At 48.9% G+C, this 22,087-nt stretch overlaps 2 protein-coding genes across 3 annotated transcripts in view; both read right to left on the bottom strand.

The window, feature by feature from the left end:
• The window catches only part of LOC118401366 (kelch-like protein 25), a 997,662-nt gene that overhangs the window by 583,072 nt on the left and 392,503 nt on the right, over positions 1-22,087 (bottom strand). The gene's annotated exons all lie outside the window — the stretch shown is intronic.
• The window catches only part of LOC118400862 (NT-3 growth factor receptor-like), a 321,289-nt gene that overhangs the window by 163,005 nt on the left and 136,197 nt on the right, over positions 1-22,087 (bottom strand). For both annotated transcript variants that reach the window (XM_052475038.1, XM_052475039.1), the window contains exon 4: positions 2,429-2,497. In XM_052475038.1, the coding sequence (XP_052330998.1) occupies positions 2,429-2,497 (69 nt within the window). The remainder of the gene's footprint in view (positions 1-2,428; positions 2,498-22,087) is intronic.

The raw sequence follows: 22,087 nt of genomic DNA, 5'->3' as shown, positions 1-22,087 counted from the left end.
TTGTAATTATTTCACGACTATGGCCTATTTATTGCCTTACCTCCCGAATCTTACTACATTTGCAGAAACTGTATATATACTTTTCTATTGTGTTATTGACGGTATGTTTGTTTATCCCATGTGTAACTCTGTGTTGTTGTTTGTGTCACACTGCTTTGCTTTATCTTGGCCAGGTCACAGTTGTAAATGAGAACTTGTTCTCAACTGGCCTACCTGGTTAAATAAAGGTGAAAAAAAGATGTTAGTCTTGTCAAATTGCTGTCATGTACCTCCATTACAATCACTACCAGGTGGCATACACCACTAAACTGGTTAACTGTGAATCTTCAGGGCACAGTAACAGTGGGTTCAAGGCCCTATTCACTACTGGACCTCAAAGCTCGATTTAAATAATGCAAATTTGTTGGAGTGGATGAAGGAGATCAGCTACAATGTAGCGTTCTATCACACGCAAGCAAATCTACAATTGTAATTGGTTGAGGCACATTGTGTGCAAGTATGGCACCAATGTGTCTGAGGTCTGTAACAACAACTATTTTACAATGGCAAAACAATTAGGCCATTTTTGCCTTCGAGAAGATTAAGCAACTGTATGCCTTCTGCAGCATTGATTACAACAAATTACTGCATCTTATGTGAATATCTCCCAGCACATGTATGTGCCAAATGTATCATGGGACCCATGCGCTATCCTGAAACCCCTTACTTCCATTTAAATAATAAAAACAATCACTTGTTATCTTATAACCAGTGAATAGGGGTCTGACTGCTCAGTGCCTAAAAGCTTCAGTTGTAACACATCCACAAAAGCAGCAACCTCCATTTCAAACTGACAGGCATGACTCTGATGCACTCTGATCTGGAACGAAAAGCCATCACTCTGCCTGTCTCATTTTAATCAACAGATGTGGTCCCAGGAGAGAGCATGGCACTATGAGGACCAACAGACCAACACTCACCATTAAAGACAGACACCGGGTATGTCCAAAATGGCAACCTATACCCTATATAGTACACACTACTTCTGACCAGGGCCCATAGGGTGGAATTTCAGACACAGGACCAGAAGCACATCTGCATGCCTCAGCCCTTCTGTGTTTGGTGTGTTTGTCATTGTGCTGACATTCCACAGGGGATGATGGGAGAGTAAATCATTTAAGAAAAAGGGAGATAAACTCTGTTTTTCTTATCCATTGAAATATGTTTTGTTAGTCTTTTGTTAGGCTCTACGCCACATAAAAAAAATGAATCAATGTCTTTGTTCCCAATTGGTAGCACGGAAATGGCACTCATTTATAACCGGTTTCATCTTCTTTTCATGAGATTATTCTCTTTATTCAAGGTGTGCTGTCGAGTGCTTATCACTGAGCCTTTGTTGAACAGTTTTAGTAATTACAGATTAAATACTTTAAGCAGGCCCTGAAAGAGTCTGAAATATTTGTGCTTTATCCTTCTAAAAGTCCATACTCTTCAGACGACACATACAGCTAAAATGGCTATGAATGACAATGATAATGGTATCAAAAGGAATATCCATATAAATAAGCGCACATTAAAATGAACATCTCCAGAGTCTATAATTAATCTGTGTTTTAAAAACAGCCACTTGTTTGTATCTTCTTCACTTAACACTTTCCATACACTCTTATCTTACACCTGCTTTAGTAGAACTCTTTCATCAACTGCTGCTCTGCTCTCCATCCTATTCTTACTCTGGTATAACATTTACAAGTATGTATTTTTTAACTATTAGACAAGCAACCCTGAAAAGATGATGGGCCTCCTCAGAAGAGCTGTCCTGCTTCCATAACATAAAATACCACATTTAAACCACAACCATACAGCTGCTGTCCCTTTGTTTCCCACACTGAGCTGGGTTGAGCCATGATAAAGCCTGCTCTCTGCTCTGCGTCAGGGCCTGGCTGAGGCTCTCTTATTTCGGGGAAGCACTCTGATTCCTGGGCTGGAGAGGATGGAGGGGATGGAGAGGATGGAGGGGATGCCCATGTGTTATAACTCTATGACGGCCATCTCAACCCTAGATTACATTTTATGTCTTCTACTGGGAGGGAGGAAAGTAGCCCAAACAACTATAAGATTCTGGTCATAAACACCCTGATTGCTGGTATGTTTTTGGACAAACAAGACACTCTGGGCAAGAGGATCACCCGGCCTGAACCTCTCCAAGTTGCACACTTTTATGTCACATCCATTAAATCAACATCCATGATGCAGGGACTATAGGGTTGTTTGTCTCTTCCAATGTTTTTCTTCAGGTTAATTGTTGTTTGGCTTCTAATGGAGGTAGATGGGAATCCATTTGGAAACAATGAAGGTAGGTTGCACACTTATACATATCAGGTTTTTATGAAAGTGTTTATAGGTGCACAAGTCCATAAAACAAGATGATAATTGTATACAAACTTACAGCTCGAAGAGTTGCAGATTCTGGAAGAGTTGCCATGATAATGTGGTCAGAGGGTTCTTCGATAAGTTTCTGTAGAAGAGAGGGAGAGAGAAAACACATGATAAATGTGTTTGTGCTGGTCTGTGTGGTCGAGGCTGATGAAGAAAACAGTATCTGAGAAAAGACAAAGCACAAATAAAACAAACTGAAAAATCATCAGGGAATAAGTGGTGCTGGAGGGAACGGACTAGCCCTGACAATCCAATAAAGACAGACTTGGTCATTTTCAAGACAACAAATTAAATAGAGACAGCGAGGACCTGAGGCCTTCAAATCCAATACAAAGAAGGTGGCTGAAAAGCAGATAAGGCATGTAATCACCAGAGCACCGCTCCAAGATGGTAAACCCTGAAATGGAAGTATTCTGTAGAGGGGGTCGGGAGTGTCCCACAAAGGGATCTGTTTGTATTCTGCAGAGAGAGAGGGAGTGTCCCACAAAGGGATCTGTTTGTATTCTGCAGAGAGAGAGGGAGTGTCCCACAAAGGGATCTGTTTGTATTCTGCAGAGAGAGAGGGAGTGTCCCACAAAGGGATCTGTTTGTATTCTGCAGAGAGAGAGGGAGTGTCCCACAAAGGGATCTGTTTGTATTCTGCAGAGAGAGAGGGAGTGTCCCACAAAGGGATCTGTTTGTATTCTGTAGAGGGAGAGGGAGTGTCCCACAAAGGGATTTGTTTGTATTCTGCAGAGGGAGAGTGAGTGTCCCACAAAGGGATATGTTTGTATTCTGCAGAGGGAGAGGGAGTGTCCCACAAAGGGATCTGTTTGTATTCTGCAGAGGGAGAGGGAGTGTCCCACAAAGGGATATGTTTGTATTCTGCAGAGGGAGAGTGAGTGTCCCACAAAGGGATCTGTTTGTATTCTGCAGAGGGAGAGGGAGTGTCCCACAAAGGGATCTGTTTGTATTCTGCAGAGGGAGAGTGAGTGGCCCACCAGATGATCTGTTTGTATTCTGCAGAGGGAGAGTGAGTGGCCCACCAAAGGATCTGTTTGTATTCTGCAGAGGGAGAGTGAGTGGCCCACCAAAGGATCTGTTTGTATTCTGCAGAGGGAGAGGGAGTGTCCCACCGTGGGATCTGTTTGTATTCTGCAGAGGGAGAGGGAGTGTCCCACAAAGGGATCTGTTTGTATTCAGCAGAGGGAGAGGGAGTGTCCTACAAAGGGATCTGTTTGTATTCCGCAGAGGGAGAGGGAGTGTCCCACAACGGGATCTGTTTGTATTCTGCAGAGGGAGAGGGAGTGTCCCACAAAGGGATCTGTTTGTATTCCGCAGAGGGAGAGGGAGTGTCCCACAACGGGATCTGTTTGAATTCTGCAGAGGGAGAGGGAGTGTCCCACAAAGGGATCTGTTTGTATTCTGCAGAGGGAGAGGGAGTGTCCCACAAAGGGATCTGTTTGTATTCTGCAGAGGGAGAGGGAGTGTCCCACAAAGGGATCTGTTTGTATTCTGCAGAGGGAGAGGGAGTGTCCCACAAAGGGATCTGTTTGTATTCTGCAGAGGGAGAGTGAGTGTCCCACAAAGGGATATGTTTGTATTCTGCAGAGGGAGAGGGAGTGTCCCACAAAGGGATCTGTTTGTATTCCGCAGAGGGAGAGGGAGTGTCCCACAACGGGATCTGTTTGTATTCTGCAGAGGGAGAGGGAGTGTCCCACAAAGGGATCTGTTGGTATTCTGCAGAGGGAGAGTGAGTGTCCCACAAAGGGATCTGTTTGTATTCCGCAGAGGGAGAGGGAGTGTCCCACAACGGGATCTGTTTGTATTCTGCAGAGGGAGAGGGAGTGTCCCACAAAGGGATCTGTTGGTATTCTGCAGAGGGAGAGTGAGTGTCCCACAAAGGGATCTGTTTGTATTCTGCAGAGGGAGAGGGAGTGGCCCACAAAGGGATCTGTTTGTATTCTGCAGAGGGAGAGTGAGTGTCCCACACAGGTATCTGTTTGTATTCTGTAGAGGGAGAGGGAGTGTCCCACAAAGGGATCTGTTTGTATTCCGCAGAGGAAGAGTGAGTGGCCCACCAGATGATCTGTTGTGTATTCTGCAGAGGGAGAGTGAGTGTCCCACTACATGATCTGTTTGTATTCTGCAGAGGGAGAGGGAGTGTCCCACAAAGGGATCTGTTTGTATTCTGCAGAGGGAGAGTGAGTGTCCCACAAAGGGATCTGTTTGTATTCTGCAGAGGGAGAGGGAGTGTCCCACAAAGGGATCTGTTTGTATTCTGCAGAGGGAGAGGGAGTGTCCCACAAAGGGATCTGTTTGTATTCTGCAGAGGGAGAGTGAGTGGCCCACCAGATGATCTGTTTGTATTCTGCAGAGGGAGAGTGAGTGGCCCACCAAAGGATCTGTTTGTATTCTGCAGAGGGAGAGGGAGTGTCCCACAGCGGGATTTGTTTGTATTCTGCAGAGGGAGAGGGAGTGTTCCACAAAGGGATCTGTTTGTATTCTGCAGAGGGAGAGTGAGTGGCCCACCAGATGATCTGTTTGTATTCTGCAGAGGGAGAGTGAGTGGCCCACCAAAGGATCTGTTTGTATTCTGCAGAGGGAGAGGGAGTGTCCCACAATGGGATCTGTTTGTATACTGCAGAGGGAGAGGGAGTGTCCCACAAAGGGATCTGTTTGTATTCTGCAGAGGGAAAGTGAGTGTCCCACAAAGGGATCTGTTTGTATTCTGCAGAAAAGAGTGAGTGTCCCACAAAGGGATCTGTTTGTATTCCACAGAGGGAGAGGGAGTGTCCCACAATGGGATCTGTTTGTATTCTGCAGAGGGAGAGGGAGTGTCCCACAAAGGGATCTGTTTGTATTCTGCAGAGGGAGAGGGAGTGTCCCACAAAGGGATCTGTTTGTATTCCGCAGAGGGAGAGTGAGTGGCCCACCAGATGATCTGTTTGTATTCTGCAGAGGGAGAGGGAGTGTCCCACAAAGGGATCTGTTTGTATTCCGCAGAGGGAGAGTGAGTGGCCCACCAGATGATCTGTTTGTATTCTGCAGAGGGAGAGGGAGTGTCCCACAAAGGGATCTGTTTGTATTCTGCAGAGGGAGAGGGAGTGTCCCACAAAGGGATCTGTTTGCATTCTTCAGAGGGAGAGGGAGTGTCCCACAAAGGGATCCGTTTGTATTCTGCAGAGGGAGAGGGAGTGTCCCACAAAGGGATCTGTTTGCATTCTTCAGAGGGAGAGGGAGTGTCCCACAAAGGGATCTGTTTGTATTCTGCAGAGGGAGAGGGAGTGTCCCACAACGGGATCTGTTTGTATTCTGGAGAGGGAGAGGGAGTGTCCCACAAAGGGATCTGTTTGCATTCTTCAGAGGGAGAGGGAGTGTCCCACAAAGGGATCTGTTTGTATTCTGCAGAGGGAGAGGGAGTGTCCCACAAAGGGATCTGTTTGTATTCTGCAGAGGGAGAGGGAGTGTCCCACAAAGGGATCTGTTTGTATTCTGCAGAGGGAGAGGGAGTGTCCCACAAAGGGATCTGTTTGTATTCTGCAGAGGGAGAGGGAGTGTCCCACAAAGGGATCTGTTTGTATTCTGCAGAGGGAGAGGGAGTGTCCCACAAAGGGATCTGTTTGTATTCCGCAGAGGGAGAGGGAGTGTCCCACAACGGGATCTGTTTGTATTCTGCAGAGGGAGAGTGAGTGTCCCACAAAGGGATCTGTTTGTATTCTGCAGAGGGAGAGTGAGTGGCCCACCAGATGATCTGTTTGTATTCTGCAGAGGGAGAGTGAGTGGCCCACCAAAGGATCTGTTTGTATTCTGCAGAGGGAGAGGGAGTGTCCCACAACGGGATCTGTTTGTATTCTGCAGAGGGAGAGGGAGTGTCCCACAAAGGGATTTGTTTGCATTCTGCAGAGGGAGAGGGAGTGTCACACAAAGGGATCTGTTTGTATTCTGCAGAGGGAGAGGGAGTGTCCCACAAAGGGATCTGTTTGTATTCTGCAGAGGGAGAGGGAGTGTCCCACAAAGGGATCTGTTTGTATTCCGCAGAGGGAGATGGAGTGTCCCACAACGGGATCTGTTTGTATTCTGCAGAGAGAGAGGGAATGTCCCACAAAGGGATCTGTTTGTATTCTGCAGAGGGAGAGTGAGTGGCCCACCAAAGGATCTGTTTGTATTCTGCAGAGGGAGAGGGAGTGTCCCACAATGGGATCTGTTTGTATTCTGCAGAAGGAGAGGGAGTGTCCCACAAAGGGATCTGTTTGTATTCAGCAGAGGGAGAGGGAGTGTCCCACAAAGGGATCTGTTTGTATTCCGCAGAGGGAGAGGGAGTGTCCCACAACGGGATCTGTTTGTATTCTGCAGAGGGAGAGGGAGTGTCCCACAAAGGGATATGTTTGTATTCCGCAGAGGGAGAGGGAGTGTCCTACAACGGGATCTGTTTGTATTCTGCAGAGGGAGAGGGAGTGTCCCACAAAGGGATCTGTTTGTATTCCGCAGAGGGAGAGGGAGTGTCCTACAACGGGATCTGTTTGTATTCTGCAGAGGGAGAGTGAGTGGCCCACCAGATGATCTGTTTGTATTCTGCAGAGGGAGAGTGAGTGGCCCACCAAAGGATCTGTTTGTATTCTGCAGAGGGAGAGTGAGTGGCCCACCAGATGATCTGTTTGTATTCTGCAGAGGGAGAGTGAGTGGCCCACCAAAGGATCTGTTTGTATTCTGCAGAGGGAGAGGGAGTGTCCCACAATGGGATCCGTTTGTATTCTGCAGAGGGAGAGGGAGTGTCCCACAAAGGGATCTGTTTGCATTCTGCAGAGGGAGAGGGAGTGTCCCACAAAGGGATCTGTTTGTATTCTGCAGAGGGAGAGGGAGTGTCCCACAAAGGGATCTGTTTGTATTCTGCAGAGGGAGAGGGAGTGTCCCACAAAGGGATCTGTTTGTATTCTGCAGAGGGAGAGGGAGTGTCCCACAAAGGGATCTGTTTGTATTCTGCAGAGGGAGAGTGAGTGTCCCACAAAGGGATTTGTTTGTATTCTGCAGAGGGAGAGGGAGTGTCCCACAAAGGGATTTGTTTGCATTCTGCAGAGGGAGAGGGAGTGTCCCACAAAGGGATTTGTTTGCATTCTGCAGAGGGAGAGGGAGTGTCCCACAACGGGATCTGTTTGTATTCTGCAGAGGGAGAGGGAGTGTCCCACAAAGGGATCTGTTTGTATTCTGCAGAGGGAGAGTGATTTGCCCACCAGATTATCTGTTTGTATTCTGCAGAGGGAGAGGGAGTGTCCCACAAAGGGATCTGTTTGTATTCTGCAGAGGGAGAGGGAGTGTCCCACAAAGGGATCTGTTTGTATTCTGCAGAGGGAGAGGGAGTGTCCCACAAAGGGATCTGTTTGTACTCAGCAGAGGGAGAGGAAGTGTCCCACAAAGGGATCTGTTTGTATTCCGCAGAGGGAGAGGGAGTGTCCCACAACGGGATCTGTTTGTATTCTGCAGAGGGAGAGGGAGTGTCCCACAAAGGGATCTGTTTGTACTCAGCAGAGGGAGAGGGAGTGTCCCACAAAGGGATCTGTTTGTATTCCGCAGAGGGAGAGGGAGTGTCCCACAACGGGATCTGTTTGTATTCTGCAGAGGGAGAGGGAGTGTCCCACAAAGGGATCTGTTTGTATTCCGCAGAGGGAGAGGGAGTGTCCCACAACGGGATCTGTTTGTATTCTGCAGAGGGAGAGGGAGTGTCCCACAAAGGGATCTGTTTGTATTCTGCAGAGGGAGAGTGAGTGGCCCACCAGATGATCTGTTTGTATTCTGCAGAGGGAGAGTGAGTGGCCCACCAAAGGATCTGTTTGTATTCTGCAGAGGGAGAGGGAGTGTCCCACAATGGGATCCGTTTGTATTCTGCAGAGGGAGAGGGAGTGTCCCACAAAGGGATCTGTTTGTATTCAGCAGAGGGAGAGGGAGTGTCCCACAAAGGGATCTGTTTGTATTCTGCAGAGGGAGAGGGAGTGTCCCACAAAGGGATCTGTTTGTATTCCGCAGAGGGAGAGGGAGTGTCCCACAACGGGATCTGTTTGTATTCTGCAGAGGGAGAGGGAGTGTCCCACAAAGGGATCTGTTTGTATTCTGCAGAGGGAGAGTGATTTGCCCACCAGATTATCTGTTTGTATTCTGCAGAGGGAGAGTGAGTGGCCCACCAAAGGATCTGTTTGTATTCTGCAGAGGGAGAGGGAGTGTCCCACAAAGGGATCTGTTTGTATTCTGCAGAGGGAGAGGGAGTGTCCCACAAAGGGATCTGTTTGTACTCAGCAGAGGGAGAGGAAGTGTCCCACAAAGGGATCTGTTTGTATTCCGCAGAGGGAGAGGGAGTGTCCCACAACGGGATCTGTTTGTATTCTGCAGAGGGAGAGGGAGTGTCCCACAAAGGGATCTGTTTGTACTCAGCAGAGGGAGAGGGAGTGTCCCACAAAGGGATCTGTTTGTATTCCGCAGAGGGAGAGGGAGTGTCCCACAACGGGATCTGTTTGTATTCTGCAGAGGGAGAGGGAGTGTCCCACAAAGGGATCTGTTTGTATTCCGCAGAGGGAGAGGGAGTGTCCCACAACGGGATCTGTTTGTATTCTGCAGAGGGAGAGGGAGTGTCCCACAAAGGGATCTGTTTGTATTCTGCAGAGGGAGAGTGAGTGGCCCACCAGATGATCTGTTTGTATTCTGCAGAGGGAGAGTGAGTGGCCCACCAAAGGATCTGTTTGTATTCTGCAGAGGGAGAGGGAGTGTCCCACAAAGGGATCTGTTTGTATTCAGCAGAGGGAGAGGGAGTGTCCCACAAAGGGATCTGTTTGTATTCCGCAGAGGGAGAGGGAGTGTCCCACAAAGGGATCTGTTTGTATTCTGCAGAGAGAGAGGGAGTGTCCCACAAAGGGATCTGTTTGTATTCCGCAGAGGGAGAGTGAGTGGCCCAACAGATGATCTGTTTGTATTCTGCAGAGGGAGAGTGAGTGGCCCACCAAAGGATCTGTTTGTATTCTGCAGAGGGAGAGGGAGTGTCCCACAAAGGGATCTGTTTGTATTCCGCAGAGGGAGAGTGAGTGGCCCAACAGATGATCTGTTTGTATTCTGCAGAGGGAGAGTGAGTGGCCCACCAAAGGATATGTTTGTATTCTGCAGAGGGAGAGGGAGTGTTCCACAAAGGGATCTGTTTGTATTCTGCAGAGAGAGAGGGAGTGTCCCACAAAGGGATCTGTTTGTATTCCGCAGAGGGAGAGGGAGTGTCCTACAACGGGATCTGTTTGTATTCTGCAGAGGGAGAGTGAGTGGCCCAACAGATGATCTGTTTGTATTCTGCAGAGGGAGAGTGAGTGGCCCAACAGATGATCTGTTTGTATTCTGCAGAGGGAGAGTGAGTGGCCCACCAAAGGATCTGTTTGTATTCTGCAGAGGGAGAGTGAGTGGCCCACCAAAGGATATGTTTGTATTCCGCAGAGGGAGAGGGAGTGTCCCACAAAGGGATCTGTTTGTATTCCGCAGAGGGAGAGTGAGTGGCCCACCAAAGGATCTGTTTGTATTCTGCAGAGGGAGAGTCCCACAATGGGATCCGTTTGTATTCTGCAGAGGGAGAGGGAGTGTCCCACAAAGGGATCTGTTTGTATTCCGCAGAGGGAGAGGGAGTGTCCCACAACGGGATCTGTTTGTATTCTGCAGAGGGAGAGGGAGTGTTCCACAAAGGGATCTGTTTGTATTCCGCAGAGGGAGAGTGAGTGGCCCAACAGATGATCTGTTTGTATTCTGCAGAGGGAGAGTGAGTGGCCCACCAAAGGATCTGTTTGTATTCTGCAGAGGGAGAGTGAGTGGCCCACCAAAGGATCTGTTTGTATTCTGCAGAGGGAGAGTGAGTGGCCCACCAAAGGATCTGTTTGTATTCTGCAGAGGGAGATGGAGTGTCCCACAATGGGATCCGTTTGTATTCTGCAGAGGGAGAGGGAGTGTCCCACAAAGGGATCTGTTTGTATTCAGCAGAGGGAGAGGGAGTGTCCCACAAAGGGATCTGTTTGTATTCCGCAGAGGGAGAGGGAGTGTCCCACAACGGGATCTGTTTGTATTCTGCAGAGGGAGAGGGAGTGTTCCACAAAGGGATCTGTTTGTATTCCGCAGAGGGAGAGTGAGTGGCCCAACAGATGATCTGTTTGTATTCTGCAGAGGGAGAGTGAGTGGCCCACCAAAGGATCTGTTTGTATTCTGCAGAGGGAGAGTGAGTGGCCCACCAAAGGATCTGTTTGTATTCTGCAGAGGGAGAGTGAGTGGCCCACCAAAGGATCTGTTTGTATTCTGCAGAGGGAGCTTCAGCTGATAACCATGTATTTATTTTTATTTTTTCGTCATTTAACAGATGCTCTTATCCACAGCGACTTACAATTCGAAAAGGTGTGAAATTACAGAAGTAAAAAATGATATGCTACAGCCTGACATACGAGGCTATGCTCAAGCACAACGCAATGATGTGAAAATATTGCACCATCAAACTAACACAGTGGGAAGCCCACTAGGGATCATTCACCCAAGCCCACTCCAACCATTCTCTGTGAAGAGACAGTGAGCACCAGGGGCTGAATCACTAAGAGTGGAGCATAACGAACAGCCCCTCATTATCAATATTCATTGAATACTTCAGATACTTAATACCCTAACACTGCCCTGGTTAGATCCTAGCAGACCTGGCTGACAGATAATCAATGCATTCCACTGCATTCTTACCACTTGTCTGGCCCTGTGGACCGGGGGACTGCTGCCTAGCTGCCTGTCTCTCACTGACCTGTCCCCTCTGCTGCTCTGCTCTGCAGCACCATGGACAGTGAGGGACTACAACACATACACCTCTCAGTAGTCTCTCTTTATAGGACCATTGACAGTGCAAGACCTCTGAGACAACGCTGACCTTCCCTCAGTATACAGAACTATGGGCACAGGAGTATCTATCAGTGCTGTCCATAGTCCATATTGCTGTATAATATACAGTGCATACTCCTTACCTGCTCCTCTCTACTACAGGACCATGGACAGCTGCCATTTTCATACACAGCCCTAATATGCTCTTTCTTCAGCACCATAGACAGTGAGATATATAGCAGCATAGGCAGTTCTGGCTAGTTTCACAAATAGAGATGAAATCATCCCACTTCACACTAAATCCAACCCTATCTGGGACCTGGCGGTAGGTAGAATCAGCTCAGTATCCGTCATTACGGGTAAGAAGCCGGCCTCAATTGGTCAGGCACAGGAGGCTCTTCAGCAGCCACTGTGACTAATTCAGCTAGAGGATACGGAGAGTCAAATTACCCAGCTGAGGGCTGGCTGCCTGTGCCCCACACTACAGCCCAATCCCCATCACACACACACACCTTCTCCCTGCAGTGGGTACTCATTCACTCCATTTCAAGGATTTAATATCACTGGGTTGCTGTAGACAGAGTCTGTACCATTTTCTATTTACCTCAATCATTGAGGGATACTGAATGAGAGCACCCTTTTAGGAGAAGGGGGTAAATTTCAGGTTAAGATATGGGAAATCTTTCCGTTAATACCATTCAATACCATTATTAAATATGTTATGGAATACTTGATCCATGGGTAGCCTATGTTTTTTATGTGCTTTATGGTTTGGTCTAACAGGAAAAAGGTCTGTCCAGGTTAATTGCATCAAAATACCTCAATCAGAATAGCACACAATCTTTCCTTACATTTCAGAGAGACATGCCCATGCTGCTTAATGTGCCTCCTTGGCTAGTCCTTCAGCTGATGGTTGGGTGAATAGGGATCACGATACGCTAACACTACTAAACACTGCTATGCTGCTGCACATGCCTGTTTCCATGGCAAAGCAAAAGATTTGTGGCACGGTCTGATTTGATTTATATATTTATTTGTTATTGCCTTCTCTCCCCAAATCCACGGCGCTGTGTGGTGCACTGTCTTCTTTAGTAGAGAGAGGACCTGGGACCACCAGGGCATCTGACCGGTATTACAGGAGCTGCGTCGAGCCAAGTCTCCAGAGACAACTGTAACTAATCCCCAAGCTGCAGGAGTCAGGAGGACTGCAGCACCAAGACGCCAGGAGGACTCAGGATGTTGTTAGCTTCCCCCATAACACATTCCTGTGCACCCCTGGCCCCTGGCATTCTAATCACCTCATTAAATGGAAAATGAGATTATTAAAGCTGCATCCACAGGGACCAGTAGGGGCCGAGTGTTTTTTTCCTACATGTTATTATTCTTGGCACACAAAGGAGGAGTTCATCTGGACACTGTGTATTAGGAAAAGGTTTCCCAAACCCGGTCCTGGGACCTGCCCTGGGTGCCTGTTTCGTCCCCCCCCCCCCTAACACTACACAGCTGATTTAAATAATCAAAGCTTGATGATGAGTTGGTTGTTTGAATAAGCTGTGCAGGGCTAGGGCAAAATACAAAACATGGACCCACGGCAGGCCCCAGGACCGAGTTTGGGAAACCCTGTATTAAGAGACCAGTGGTAAGAAAAGAACATGCAGCCAGAGCCAGCCCAGCCAGCAAAAATATTATGTCTGTCTGTCTGTCAAACCTCACCGTCCCCCTGAGGATGGCGAAACACTAATGAGAAATGGGAATTCTACAGACTGCACTGAGAAGGACAATTATAGACACTGGAATTAGATCCAAATCAAGAGTTCCATTCCAAAACGCTATGTATCCGATGTCAGATATTTTTACAAATTTGCTTTTATTGTTTAAAGAAATGACTTTGTTTATTGTTTAAAGAAATGATAACGGCTTCATGAAGCCGTTATAAACACTCCATAAATGTGTTACAAATCATCTATAAACAAATCAAATCCAATTTTATTTGTCACATACACATGATTAGCAGATGTTAATGTGAGTGTAGCGAAATGCTTGTGCTTCTAGTTCCGACCATGCAGTAATATCTAACATGTAATCTAACAATTTCACAACAACTACCTTATACACACAAGTGTAAAGGATTGAAAAAGAATATGTACGTAAAAATATATGGAAGAGCGATGGCCGAACGGCACAGGCAAGATGCAGTAGATGGTATGGAGTACTGTTTATATATGAGATGAGTAATGTAGGGTATGTAAACATTATATTAAGTGGCATTGTTTAAAGTGGCAAGTGATACATTTATTACATCCAAATTGTAATTATTAAAGTGGCTAGAGATGAGTCAGTATGTTGGCAACAGCCACTCAATATTAGTGATGGCTGTTTAACAGTCTGATGGCATTGAGAAGCTGTTTTTCAGAATCTCGGTTCCCGCTTTGATGCACCTGTACTGACCTCACCTTCTGGATGATAGCGGGGTGAACAGGCAGTGGCTAGGGTGGTTGTTGTCCTTGACGATCTTTTTGGCCTTCCTGTGACATCGGGTGGTGTAGGTGTCCTGGAGGGCAGTGTTACTGCCCTACATCAACTAGGAGTGGTGGGTGGAATCAGGCGCAGAGAGCAGGGTTCAGTCTTAAATGTATTCCCCAGCGCAACAAAACAGTCACGCCAACACACGGCACATATAAGTTGCCAGTCCAAACAACAGGACAAAATAGTCCGGAGAATAAATACACGAATAACTCACACCATCAAACACAGAGTAACACAAACAAGCCCGCACAAATACCCAGCGGGCCTAGTGCCCTTAAATACCCTACAAACAAACCCTAATACAAAACAGGTGTACCCAATTACCCAATAACCCAAAACAAACGGAAAGGGAATCGATGGTAGCTAATAGGCTGGTGACGACGACCGCCGAGCACCGCCCGAACAGGAAAAGGCACCATCTTCGGCAAGGTTCGTGACAGTACCCCCGCCCTGACGCGCGGCTCCCGCAGCGCGCCGACCCCGGCCTCAAGGACGACCCGGAGGACGAGGAGCAGGGCGATCCGGGTGGAGGCGATGGAAATCCCTCAAGAGGGAAGGATCTAAAATGTCCCTCCCCAGTACTCAGCACCTCTCCTCCGGACCGTACCCCTCCCAGTCCATGAGGTACTGCAGGCCCCTCACCCGGCGTTTCGAGTCCAGAATAGCTCGTACTGTGTACGCCGGGGACCCCTCGATGGCCAGAGGGTGGGGGAGGGACCTCCGGTACCTCACTGTCTTGTAGGGAACCAGCTACCACCGGCCTGAGGAGAGACACATGAAACGAGGGGTTAATACGATAATAAGAGGGAAGTTGCAATCTATAACACACCTTGTTTATCCTCCTCAGGACTTTAAATGGCCCCACACACTGCGGCCCCAGCTTCCGGCAGGGCAGACGGAGGGGCAGGTTTCGGGTTGAGAGCCAGACCCTGTCCCCTGGTGCGAACACCGGGGCCTAGCTGCGGTGGCGGTCAGCGTCTCTCTTCTGCCGTTCACTGGCCTGCCTGAGAGAATCTTGGACTGCCCACCAGGTCTCTCTAGAGCGCTGTACCCACTCCTCCACCGCAGGAGCCTCGGTCTGACTCTGATGCCACGGAGCCAGGACCGGCTGGTAGCCCAGTACGCATTCGAATGGCGACATATTCGTGGACAAATGCCGAAGAGAGTTCTGGGCTAACTCTGCCCATGGGACGTACCTCGCCCATTCTCCTGGCCGGTCCTGGCAATACGACCTCAGAAACCTGCCCACTTCCTGGTTTACACTCTCCACCTGCCCATTACTTTCGGGGTGATAACCATAGGTAAGGCTGACCGAGATCCCCAGACGCTCCATAAACGCCTTCCAAACCCGAGACGTGAACTGGGGACCCCGATCGGAGACGGTATCCTCTGGAACCCCATAGTGCCGGAAGACGTGGGTAAATAGAGCCTCTGCAGTCTGTAGGGCCGTAGGGAGACCAGGCAATGGGAGGAGACGGCAGGACTTAGAGAACCGATCCACAACGACCAGAACGGTAGTGTTCCCCTGAGATGGGGGAAGATCAGTAAGGAAATCTACCGAGAGATCAATCAATCAATCAAATTTTATTTATATAGCCCTTCGTACATCAGCTGATATCTCAAAGTGCTGTACAGAAACCCAGCCTAAAACCCCAAACAGCAAGCAATGCAGGTGTAGAAGCACGGTGGCTAGGAAAAACTCCCTAGAAAGGCCAAAACCTAGGAAGAAACCTAGAGAGGAACCAGGCTATGTGGGGTGGCCAGTCCTCTTCTGGCTGTGCCGGGTGGAGATTATAACAGAACATGGCCAAGATGTTCAAATGTTCATAAATGACCAGCATGGTCGAATAATAACAAGGTAGAACAGTTGAAACTGGAACAGCAGCACAGTCAGGTGGACTGGGGACAGCAAGGAGTCATCATGAGAGAGATGGGACCATGGCAGTTGTGGAACCGGGAGGGGCTGTAACTTCCCTCTAGGAAGGTGCCTAGGAGCCTTACTCTGGGTGCATACCGAACAGGAAGAGACATATAGCCTCACATCCCTAGCTAAGGTGGGCCACCAGTATTTCCCCCTAAGACCCCGCACTGTCCTATCAATCCCCGGATGAACCGCAGACGGTAGTGTGTGGGCCCACCGAATCAACTTATCACGGACACCAAGCGGTACGTAACTTCTACCAGTCGGACACTGTGTAGGCGCAGGTTCAACCCTCAATGCCCGCTCGATGTCCGCGTCCACCTCCCATACCACTGGGGCCACCAGCCGAGGGGCTGGAAGGATGGAAGTGGGTTCGATGGACCGGTCCTCGGTGTCATAGAGACGGGACAGCGCGTCGACCTTAGTGTTGAGGGAACCTGGTCTGTAAGAGATCGTAAATCTAAAACGTGTAAAGAACATGGCCCACCTAGCCTGACGCGGATTCAGTCTCCTCGCTGCTCGAATATACTCCAGATTACGGTGGTCAGTCCAGATGAGAAAAGGGTGTTTAGCGCCCTCTAGCCAGTGTCACCACACCTTCAGGGCTTTTACCATAGCTAGTAACTCCCGGTCCCCCACATCATAGTTCCGCTCCGCCGGACCCAGCTTCTTAGAAAAGAAAGAGCAGGGACGGAGCTTCGGTGGCGTGCCCGAGCGCTGAGACAGCACGGCTCCAACCCCAGCCTCGGACGCATCCACCTCCACTATGAATGCTAATGAAGGGTCCGGATGCGCCAACACGGGAGCTCCGGTGAACAGTGCCTTCAACTGGTTGAAGGCTCCATCAGCCTCTGCTGACCACCGCAAACGCACCGGCCCCCCCTTCAGCAGTGAGGTAATGGGCGCTGCTACTTGGCCAAAACCCAGGATAAACCTCCGGTAGTAATTGGCAAACCCTAAAAACCGCTGCACCTCCTTTACCGTGGTCGGAGTTGGCCAATTACGCACAGCGTTAATGCGGTCACACTCCATCGTCATCCCCGAGCTGGAAATGCGATAACCCAGAAAGGAAACGGCTGGTTTGGAGAACACACATTTCTCAGCCTTGACGTATAGGTCATGCTCCAGCAGTCGCCCAAGAACCCTGCGCACCAGGGAAACATGCGTGTGGTGGGATAAATCAAGATGTCATCAATATAGACTACCACACCCTGCCCGTGCAAGTCCCTGAGAATCTCATCTACAAAGGATTGGAAGACGGCTGGAGCATTCTTCAACCCATACGGCATGACGAGGTACTCATAGTGGCCTGATGTGGTACTAAAAGCTGTTTTCCACTCGTCTCCTCCCCGAATACGCACCAGATCATACGCGCTCCTGAGGTCCAGTTTTGTGAAGAAACGCGCTCCGTGGAATGATTCCACCGCCGTAGCGATGAAAGGTAGCGGATAACTAAAACCCACTGTGATCGAATTGAGACCTCGATAATCAATGCACGGACGCAGACCTCCCTCCTTTTTCCTCACAAAAAATAAACTCGAAGAGACGGGTGACATGGAGGGCCGAATGTACCCCTGTCTCAGAGCTTCCGTGACATATGTTTCCATAGCCAGCGTCTCCTCCTGTGACAGCGGGTACACATGACTCCGGGGAAGTGCAGCGTTCTCCTGGAGGTTTATCACGCAATCCCACCGTCGATGGGGTGGTAATTTGGTCGCCCTCTTCTTACTAAAAGCGATAGCCAAATCGACATATTCTGGGGGAATGCGCACGGTGGACACCTGGTCTGGACTCTCCACCGTCGTGGCACGGATGGAAACTCCTATACACCTCTCTGAACACTCGTCTGACCACCCCTTAAGAGCCCCCTGTTTCCAGGAAATAAGGGGATTGTGAATAGCCAGCCAGGGAACCCCCAACACCACCAGAAACCCAGGTGAATCAATAAGGTAAAAACTGATCCTCTCCCTATGATTCCCCTGCGTTACCATGTCCAGCGGAATCGTGGCCTCTCTGACCAGCCCTGACCCTAACGGTCAGCTATCTAAGGAATGCACGGGGACAGGTGGGTCTATCTGCACTAACGGAATACCAAATTTACGGGCGAGTCCACGATCCATAAAACTCCCAGCTGCGCCTGAATCGACTAGCGCCTTATGCTGAAGAGAGGGGAAAAACGCAGGGAAAAAAATTAACAAAAACATGTGACCAACAGGGAGCTCTGGGTGAGTTTGGTGCTTACTCACCTGGGGTGGCCGAGGAGTGTTCCGCCGACCCTCTCGACTCCCAGAGGGACTCCTCCAACACCGGTCCGAAGTGTGTCCTCTCTGTCCACAATAGGAGCAGGAGGAGCCCACTCTGATCCCCCTAGATGCAGCTCCTCCCAACTCCATCGGAGTGGGAGTGGGAGACCTGGAAGGTGGAATTAACAGGACCCCTTCTGAACGCCCGCGGGCAGCTAGCAGGCTGTCAAATCGAATAGACATGTCTATTAGTTCATCCAGGGAGAGAGTTGTGTCCCTGCAAGCTAGCTCCCGGCGGACGTCCTCAAGGAGACTACACCGATAATGGTCCATCAGGGCCCTGTCATTCCACCCAGCACCAGCAGCTAGGGTCCTAAACTCCAACGCGAAGTCCTGTGCGCTCCTCGTCTCCTGTCTGAGGTGGAACAGTCGTTCACCCGCCGCTTTAACCTTTGGTGGATGATCGAACACAGCTCGGAAACGGCGGGTGAACTCCAGGTGGTTGTCCCGAGCCGAGTCTGGACTGTTCCAGACCGCGTTAGCCCAGTCCAGGGCCCTGCCCGTTAGACAGGAGACGAGGAGGCTCACACTCTCCTCACCTGAGGGAGCCGGACGCTCGGTAGCCAGGTAGAGCTCTAGCTGGAGCAAAAATCCCTGGCACCCAGCCGCCGCTCCATCGTACTCCCTCGGGGGGGAGAGACGCAGTGCGCCGGACCCAGAGGACGACGTAGGTGGAGTAGGTGGTGTCGGCAGTGGGGGAGCTGGGGTAGACGTCGGTAGACCACTCCTCTCCCATCGTTCCATCCTCTCCATCATCTGGTCCATCACGGTACCAATCCGATGGAGGACCGCTGTGTGGTGATGGACGCGCTCCTCCATAGTGGGGAGAGGGGTGGTCGCTGCTCCTGCTGATTCCATTTGGTAAAGGTGCGGGCTTCTGTTACGATCAACTAGGAATGGTGGGTGGAATCAGGCGCAGAGAGCAGGGTTCAGTCTTTCTTTCAAATGTATTCCCCAGCGCAACAAAACAGTCACGCCAACACACAGGGCGTATATAAGTTGCCAGTCCAAACAACAGGACAAAATAGTCCGGAGAATAAATACACGAATAACTCACACCATCAAACACAAAGTAACACAAACAAGCCCGCACAAATACCCAGCGGGCCTAGTGCCCTTAAATACCCTACAAACAAACCCTAATACAAAACAGGTGTACCCAATTACCCAATAACCCAAAACAAACGGAAAGGGAATCGATGGTAGCTAATAGGCCGGCGACGACGACCGCCGAGCACCGCCCGAACAGAAAGAGGCACCATCTTCGGCAAGGTTCGTGACAGGCAGGTAGTTTGCCCCCGGTGATGCGTTGTGCAGATCTCACTACCCTCTGGAGAGCCTTACGGTTGTGGGTGGAGTAGTTGCCGTACCAGCCGGTGATACAGCCCAACAGGATGCTCTCGATTGTGCATCTGTAGAAGTGTGTGTTTTTGGTGACAAGCCACATTTCTTCAGCGCTGCTGCGCCTCTTAGCTTTCTTGGGAACAGGAACAATGGTGGCCCTCTTGAAGCATGTGGGAACAGCAGACTGGGATAGGATTGATTGAATATGTCTGTAAACAGCTGGTCTGTGCATGCTCTGAGAACGCAGCTAGGGAGGGATGCCAGCCTTGTGAGGGTTAACATGTTAAAATGTTTTACTCACATTGCCTGCAGTGAAGGAAAGTCCTCAGGTTTTGGTAGTGGGCCGTGCCGGTGGCACTGTATTGTCCTCAAAGCGAGCAAAGAAGTTTAGTTTGTCTGGGAGCTGCTGCGCCTTCTTCACCATGCTGTCTGTGTGGGTGGACCATTTCAGTTTGTCCTTGATGTGTACGCCGAGGAACATAAAATTTTCCACCTTCTCCACTACTGTCCCGTCGATGTGGATAGGGGGCTGCTCCCTCTGCGGTTTCCTGAAGTCCATGATAATCTCCTTTGTTTTGTTGACATTGAGTGTGAGGTTATTTACCTGACACCACATTCCGAGGGCCCTCACCTCCTGCCTCTAGGCTGTCTCGTCATTGTTGGTAATCAAGCCTACCACTGTAGTGTCGTCTGCAAACTTGATGATTGAGTTGGGGGCGTGCATGGCCACACAGTCATGGGTGAACAGAGTGTACAGGAGAGGGCTGAGAACACATCCTTGTGGGGCCCCAGTGATGAGGATCAGCAGGGTGGAGATGTTGTTTCCTACCCTCACCACCTGGGTGCGGCCCATCAGGAAGTCCAGTACCCTGTTGCACAGGGCGGGGTCGAGACCCAGGGCCTCGAGCTTAATGACGAGTTTGGAGGGTACTATGGTGTTAAATGCTGAGCGTTAGTCGATGAACAGCATTCTTACATAGGTATTCCTCTTGTCCAGATAGGTTAGGGCAGTGTGCAGTGTGATTGCGATTGTGTCGTCTGTGGACCTATTGGGGCGGTAAGCAAGTTGGAGTGGATCTAGGGTGTCAGGTAGGGTGGAGGTGATATGGTTCTTGACTAGTCTCTCAAAGCACTTCATGATGACGGAAGTGAGTGCTACGGGGAGATAGTAATTTAGCTCAGTTACCTTAGCTTTCTTGGGAACAGGAACAATGGTGGCCCTCTTGAAGCATGTGGGAGCAGCAGACTGGGATAAGATTGATTGAATATGTCCATAAACACACCAGCCAGCTGGTCTGCGCATGCTCTGAGGACCCGGCTACGGATGCAGTCTGGGCCAGCAGCCTTGCGAGGGTTAACACGTTTAAATGTTTTACTCACGTTGGCTGCAGTGAAGGAGAGTCCGCAGGTTTTTGTGCCATAACTGTGACATAACCACCATTGTCAAATGTGAAATAACCCACTATGTCAAATATGACATAAACCTGTGCTATATAAACGGTGGCATAAGCACAGCTTAATAAAGGCTTTATAAATCCTATTAAATTGAGGCTTCACAAAGCATTTATAACCCTGTCATGCATCTTGGTAGAACATTGCAATGCCAGCGTGTTCATTTGTCTGCCAGCTCAGGGACAAGCTACACTATTCACAACACTGTGTCATGTTCAATGTAATTCCATTGCTGGACTTTTTGAAACTTCATCTATTTGTATTGTTTAAAAAATGACAAATAAAAGGAAATTAATGGTTTAAACATGTCTTTAGGGTTTATTTGTTTTAGCTGTTAGTGATAATTCCCTAAGTGTTAATACATTTAAAACATCATTAAGGCTTTATGTGTTATGAATGAACAAAGGTGTATGACCTCATAGTAAGTACAGCATCATTTGATATAAAGCATTTATGTATGTGTTATGAATGACCAAAGCCGTCTAACTTTAAAGTAAGTGTGGCGTCATGCAATATAGAGTCTTTATGGATGTGTTATGAATGACCGAAGGTGTCTCACTTCAAACTAAGTATTACGGGATGCTACATAAAGTGTCAATAAATAGGTTATTAACATTCTGCTCATGGTCCACAGGTTACTGTAGGGTGTGTATTTAAATGGGTTGATGGACCTGCAATGCTTGCGTTTTTGTGTGTGTGTCACCCAGCCAAGATGATTTGGAGGGCAGGTATTTATTTTTGGTGCCCATGCTAGAGACCAGTGCTTGATGACCAGCTGTAACAATGGTGCCAACATTTTGTGGCTGATATTTCAGCATGGCAGTGGGGGAATGTGTCAAAGACCTGACTGGGCACTGCACCGCACGGAATGGCTCATTTTTGTTGTGTGTGTGTTGTCTACTGAGGAACAATTTCAATTTCCTGATGTTTGGGGGCTTTCATCAAGGTGAGTGTTTACTGGTGTAACGTTGTCCCCAGGCTATTGTATACACAGCACATATAAGCCTAGAATATCAACCATTCAAAGTGGCCTTAGTGGGAGTGACCATAGAATTTTATAGGAGTGACCTCATTGAGTAAAGTACAGTATTTGTCACCAGTCTATGTCCCTTGCTAACATACATTCCCTCTGGTCATTACTTGTTGACACAGTCACAAAGTAATTATGGCTAAACCCTGCCCATTTCCGCAATTGCTCTTGTTAAAATGTGATTTTAAACCTAATCCTAACTAACGAAGGCCAAGTTTGATGCATTGGTCCACCAGTCCTTCTGCACATTTT

This window comes from Oncorhynchus keta, chromosome 22 (genome assembly GCF_023373465.1).
Source record: "Oncorhynchus keta strain PuntledgeMale-10-30-2019 chromosome 22, Oket_V2, whole genome shotgun sequence".
Lineage (NCBI taxonomy): Eukaryota > Metazoa > Chordata > Actinopteri > Salmoniformes > Salmonidae > Oncorhynchus > Oncorhynchus keta.
Note: the sequence above shows the minus strand (reverse complement) of the source record. Positions and strands in the feature narration are given on the sequence as shown.